Source organism: Blennius ocellaris (assembly GCF_963422515.1).
Source record: "Blennius ocellaris genome assembly, chromosome: 8".
Classification (NCBI taxonomy): Eukaryota; Metazoa; Chordata; class Actinopteri; order Blenniiformes; family Blenniidae; genus Blennius; species Blennius ocellaris.
In genome coordinates, this window is record NC_137657.1 from 5624155 (window position 1) to 5631077 (window position 6923).

Here is a 6923-nt window from a genome sequence, read left to right on the forward strand (position 1 = left end):
TGTGTCCCGGGAGGTTGAGTCCCGGTGAGTCTCGGTCGCGGCTGTCCCGCAGGTGCGACCCGGCGTCGGTCGGTCCCGTTCACGTGGCCACCTGCTGCTCCAGTCGCGGTCCTCACAGCTCCGCTGCTTCTCCGGAATCAAACCCGAGACCCTGCGAGGCTGCAGCCGCTTCACACACTGACGGGGCGGAGACCGGTGGAGAGAAGTCCGGCTCACAATCACTGCTCCCGGAGGAGGGGACGTTCAGGGGGAGCGACAGGGAGGCGGAGGAGGAGGGAGGAGGGAGGAAGGGAGGTTTACCGGGGAGTGAAGGAGACACACTGTCTTTATAAATTACATTAAAGTTTTACAAAGAAATACATAAAAGTTTTACAAATAAATATAAGAAATACATTAAAGTGCTACAAATGAATACAATACCTACATTAAAGCAAGCAATTAAGAATCTTAGTCTCAAGTGAGTAAGAATAGGAAATATTTGAAAACCATCTCACGCTATCTTTTTCTTTTTTTTTTAAACTTAATTTTCTTGAAATTTTTCAGTTTTCCGCTATCTTTTTCATTAGCAGACTTCACATACATAACGAGGAGTTCAGAGAAAGTTAACGGGCAATATTGAAGTAGAGCAGAATAGAAGATACTTTATTTTACCCCAGTGGTAGAATTTCAGGTATCCATCAGCTCACCCTCAAGGAATTACAGCAATAATGCCAATTTACGTTTACATCATGATAGCGTTAAATGAAATAAATAATTCATATATCATTCACACACCTTCAGACTTCATGATGTGTGTCTCTGTGTGTTTGTCCGGTGAGGGACTGGTCACCTGTCCAGGTATGTCCTGCCTCACCCAGGGCGAGCTGGGATTGGAACCAACCACCCTGCAGAGGGTTAAGCGGTATAAGAAGGTGGATGGATTTGATGTGATTAATGCAGTTTTTCATTTCTCTGATATTAATAAAATGTCTAAAGCTAAATTTAGGTCCGAGACATTTTTCACGAGAGAGAATCTGTAGTCTGGACGTTTCCATCCAAGATAAACACAAATTAATTATTCAAATCATGAAGTTTTTATTCCGTTTGAGAAAAATAAACCTTTTTTTTTTCCTTCACAGACCACAGCTTGGAGGACTCAAAGGCTCACTTCAAAGTGGTAAAACAGAGAAAAAACCTTTGATCAGTCAGAAGTCATGAGTGTGACTGAATCCAGGTCCTGGTCCTGGTCCAGGTCCAAGTCCAGGTCCTGGTATTTCACAGAAACATGTCACAGCTGTAACTCTTCATCAGACCGTTGAACTCTTAGAGCCTTTAAAAGGCGATGAAAACAAATCAAATCAAGGTTTCCCTTAAACTTCCTCTTAACCGATGAATCAGAGGCCAACTTCAGAGCAGAGGGAGGGAGGGAGGGAGGGGCAGGAGAAAGGGAGGAGGGGGGGGAGGACAGGAGGAAGGAGGGGGGGGGGGGTAGGAACAATGGAGGGAGCTTCACTGTTTAAAAGTGTTCAGAGAAAATGTGTTGGCAGAACCCTGGAAGTAAACATTCGCAGAAGAGACCGACTGAAGGCGCAACACAGACCTCAAATAAACCCTGAAAGACAGAACACCCCCCACAGAGACACTGTGACTGCCACAGACCCTCATGACCCTCTTCAAACACACATCTACACAGATCCCCGTAACACAGACCGCAACAGGAAGACTACCACAGAACCCTAAAAGACAGACCCACATATACTTTTCCAGACTGACCCCTGGTCCAGGAGTCTGTAGACAGGAGGCGCCCCCTGGTGGTCGTAGGAAAGATCAATGAACTGGAATAATAGAAGGGAAGCAGGTGTGGAGCCACTATGGGGAAGTGTTTGGCAGTGTGACGTCACTCTGACGTGGTTCAGTTCAGGCTCCACTACAGTGGACTGGGTGTGTGTGTGTGTGTGTGTCCCTTTGCCCCTTGAAGTTTCCTCGTGAGTTTACAGCAGCATGTTATCATCATTCAGGTTATCTGGTTTCTGTTTCACTCACACACACACACACACACACACACACACACACACACACACACACACACACACACACACACACACACACACACACACACACACACACACACACACACACACACACACACACACACACACACACACACACACACACACACACACACACACACACACACACACACACACACTAAAGGTGACCGTGGAGTTCCACAGGGTTCTGAGTTAGGACCCACACTTTTCACATTACCCATGCTTCTTGACGGTAACATTACCAGGAAACACTCACACATTAACTTCCATTGTAAAGCAGATGATACATTAACTATGAAACCAGATGATTATGATCAACTTGTCAAACTAGAAGTTTGTCTTAAAGACATCAAAGCCTGGATGAGCTGTAATTTACTGTGATGAAGAAAGAAGAAAGATAATTACAGAAATATCTCTGAGACAAATGATGTAAATGCATAGTAACTGTTGATGGTATGACTCTGACCTCGAGAACCATTGTGAAGAACCTGGAAGTGATTTTTGACCGTTTTGTCCTTTAAGTCCCACATTAAACAAGGCTGCAGGACATTTTTCACATGTAGTGTCTCTTAAACCAGCAACTGACAGGAACCGGCAGGAGAGATCACATCACTCCAATATTAGCTGCTCCTCTTTGCCTTTCTGATGAATCGAGAAAAGAATAAAAAAAATGTTTTGTTTAAACTTAAAAAGCTTTTAACAACCAGGCTTCATCACATCTTAAAGAGCAGTTGGTCCCATGTTGCCCAGGGGGACACTGGGTTCTGCATCTTACTGGAAGTTCCCAGGGTTTGGGTGAGGGTAGGGGGGGTGGGTGGTCGTGGTAGTGGGAGTGCTTCCTGTCTGTGCCTCCTCTGCGTTTCGCCGGCCCCGGACACGGTCCTGCGTTCAATAATTCAGGCGGTAGAGGATGTAACATGTAGTGTTGGCTCGGATTGTTCCACACGATCCACGTCTGCGGGGACACGGGTCCTCCTTGGCTCGTCTTCTGAACGACGTACGACAAACCGCAAACTCTGGATTATTTATCAGCACGTCTGTTCAACAGCACATGCACAGATTGGCTGGAGCTACAGAGCTGCTGGAGCTGCGGAGCTGCAGGAGCTGCTGGAGCTGCTGGAGCTGCAGCCGCCGATGACAGGAAGGTAGGAGTGATGGAGGATGGGCAGCTGGATGGAGAAGCGGCGGCGCATCCTGGGAGGAACAAACACAGGGGAGCTCAGAATGGCAACAGCGACCATACAGCGCCAACAAGGATAACCCAGAAGATAGACTGATCTCTGATTCTATAGAACATCCCAGTGAAGACAACCTCGGCCGGACACGCCCACTCTTAACAGCCCAGAGAAGAATAAAAGTACTGAGCAGTTTCCAGTTTACAAACACATTTATTCTGGTATTCTTGCATGTGTGTGGATCTGTATCAGATTTGTGTGATCTCTGGCGCCCCCCGATGGGTATCGCAAGCATCACATTGGGGGGAGGGGTGTGGTTCAAATGACAAGTTTTAGTTAAAAGAAAATTCAATGTTAAACAAGTCAAATACACACACACACACACACACACACACACACACACACACACACACACACACACACACACACACACACACACACACACACACACACACACACACACACACACACACACACACACACACACACACACACACACACACACACACACACACACACACACACAGTAAGGATTTTGTTACTATAGCAGCAGTTGAGTCAAATTGTAAAGGACCCAGAATGACACCCTGAGGAACGCCTAAAAAAGATTTATTTTAAAGTCATCTGGACAACAAATTCCATTTGTTATGACTAAAGAAAGTTTGTGTGTGTGTGTGTGTGTGTGTGTGTGTGTGTGTGTGTGTGTGTGTGTGTGTGTTGCACTCACACTTCTGGGGAGTTGATGGTATCCCTCTCAGTGGGCGGAGCTTCATGATTGGCTGGTTGACGTGTGAACGTTCTGTTCTGGAGTCCCGGTTCCTCCAGCTGCAGCCTCTCTGGCTCCACGGTGTCGCTCAGCTCCAGGCTGAGGGTGTGAATCTGTACGTTCAGCTGTGAACAACAACAACATTTCAAAATAAGAACATTACAGCGCAACATCGCAAAATAACAATACAACATTTCATTTTGATTTATGGCCATTATGTAATTGCTAAAAGTTACTGACCTGTATGCATGTTGCATATTTTGAATGTTGTTTTTGTTGTCATTGTTTTGCCATTTTTGCTTTTCTTTTTTCTATTTTATTTTATTGTTTTGAGATCCTTAATGCTTGTTGCATCTCAAGGGGTTATTCTCTTAATAAATGAATAGATAATGATATCAACATTACCATGCATTACAGCACAGCAGCAGTACAACAACATGAAATCACAACACAACGATACAAAAACAAAAACATTATATAACAACATTTGAGTTTTTTACAAAACCAATGCTAAAGATATCCAGTCCAGCTAAACCGCAATAAATTGAGCTTGTCAGTTTCCACTTCACTTTTTGTTGGAAACACACTCCTAGAAGTCTGGAATACTGTACATGCTGTCAGCCACCCCTTCCTCCTCCTCCTCCTCCTCAGCAGCCAGAACAAACACCCTCCCTCCACACAGAAACTCAGCATAATGTCTGTTGTCAGGCCAGAACACACACACACACACACACACACACACACACACACACACACACACACACACACACACACACACACACACACACACACACACACACACACACACACACACACACACACACACACACACACACACACACACACACACACACACACACACACACACACACACACACACACACACACTGAAGTACCTGTCCACACACACTCTTCAGCTGCTGGTTCAGGAGGTCTAGCTGCTGGTCCTCCTCTTCCTCCTCTTCCTCCTGCAGCTCCCCGTTGCTCCTCCACAGGTAAGACATCTGTGGACACACAGAGCGTCACTGAGTGTCCTGCAGTGGACCCGTCCTGGACGTTCCGAGCCGTCCTGACCTTCGTGCTGAACAGGACGAGCAGGACGAAGAGGTTGCAGCCGAGGACGGCGGCGCCGCTCAGGCCGAAGCTGACGGACGGGCTGTGAGACGCACAGAGCCCAGACAGCCGGCCACGCTGCAGACTGCCACGGCCGCCACGCTCAGGGCCAGCTGCTGACCGCCCAGCGCGGGGGAGCCCGAGTCCACAGCCCTGGTCCTCCAGGCCAGCAGACATCCAGAAACCTGGAACCCAAACAGAGGACAAGAGACCTGCAGGAGCTTCTTACAGAACCTTGGCAGAATCTACCCACAACCTCCTCGTAACCTCCCAGAACCTCCTCGTAACCTCCCACAACCTCCTCGTAACCTCCCACAACCTCCTCGTAACCTCCCAGAATCTCCTCGTAACCTCTCAGAACCTCCTCGCAACCTCTCAGAACCTCCTCGCAACATCCTGGTAACCTCCCAGAACCTCCTCGTAACCTCCTGGTAACCTCCCAGAACCTCCTTGCAACCTCCCACAACCTCCTCGCAACCTCCCAGAACCTCCTCGTAACCTCCCACAACCTCCTCGCAACCTCCCACAACCTCCTCGCAACCTCCCAGAACCTCCTCGTACCTCCCACAACCTCCTCGTAACCTCCTCGTAACCTCCCGCAACCTCCTCGCAACCTCTCGCAACCTCCTTGTAACCTCCCACAACCTCCTCGCAACCTCCCAGAACCTCCTCGTAACCTCCTGGTAACCTCCCACAACCTCCTCGTAACCTCCTCGCAACCTCCCACAACCTCCTCGCAACCTCTCGCAACCTCCTTGTAACCTCCCGCAACCTCCTCGCAACCTCCCAGAACCTCCTCGCAACCTCCCAGAACCTCCTCGTAACCCCCTGGTAACCTCCCGGTAACCTCCTGGTAGCCTCCCAGAACCTCCTGGTAGCCTCCCAGAACCTCCTGGTAACCTCCCAGAACCTCCTGGTAACCTCCCAGAACCTTCTGGTAACCTCCCAGAACCTCCTGGTAACCTCCCAGAACCTCCTCGTAACCTCCCAGAACTTCCTCACAACCTCCTCGCAACCTCCCAGAACCTCCTCACAACCTCCTCGCAACCTCCAAGAACCTCCTCACAACCTCCCACAACCTCCTCACAACCTCCCAGAACCTCCTCGCAACCTCCCACAACCTCCTCACAACCTCCCACAACCTCCTCGCAACCTCCCAGAACCTCCTCGCAACCTCCCAGAACCTCCTCACAACCTCCTCACAACCTCCCACAACCTCCCAGAACCGCCTCACAACCTCCTCGCAACCTCCCACAACCTCCCACAACCTCCTCACAACCTCCCAGAACCTCCTCACAACCTCCCAGAACCTCCTCGTAACCTCCCAGAACCACCTCACAACCTCTGCGTAACCTTGCATTGTGGTATAGTTGTATGTAGTTGTGCATTGTGTCATGGCGTAGTTGTGTATTGCATAGATGTCTAGTTGTGAAGGCGTTGTGTAGGCATTGTGTAGGCATTGTGTAGTTGTGTAGGCATTGTGTAGTTGTGTAGGCATTGTGTAGTTGTGTAGGTGTTGTGTAGTTGTGTACCAGCAGAGGAACCTTGGACCCACACTGCACACTGATCCACAGTTCCATGTTGGAGCTCCTCCAGCCGTCGCTCTGCTGCCTGATGACGGAGTCCGGATCTTCTGAGTCTCTCTGAGACACACAGACTTTCTCACTGAGTCACAGGTGACCAACATAAAGCCTGCGGACCCGGTCCAGGCCCCAGAGAGGGTCTGGTCCGGGTCCAGGACAGGTTCCGGTCCAGGGACAAAGCAAAATAACAGATGAGAAGGTAGCCGCTGTTCCTCATCTGTCCACTGGGGGGGTCTCACCATTACATGAGGACATA

The 6923-nt window shown here is 49.1% G+C and overlaps 1 protein-coding gene across 1 annotated transcript in view; it reads right to left on the bottom strand.

Annotated features, from left to right (window-relative positions):
* Positions 1-2859: 2859 nt before the first annotated feature.
* Positions 2860-6923, bottom strand: part of LOC308133774 (gamma-aminobutyric acid type B receptor subunit 2-like) — a gene marked incomplete at its 5' end in the record, with an annotated part of 9510 nt that continues 5446 nt past the window's right edge. The window contains 5 exon segments of the mRNA XM_080501285.1: positions 2860-3224; positions 3933-4096; positions 4868-4975; positions 5046-5269; positions 6617-6727. Of these exon segments, the coding sequence (XP_080357411.1) occupies positions 3101-3224; positions 3933-4096; positions 4868-4975; positions 5046-5269; positions 6617-6727 (731 nt within the window). The 3' untranslated portion in view covers positions 2860-3100.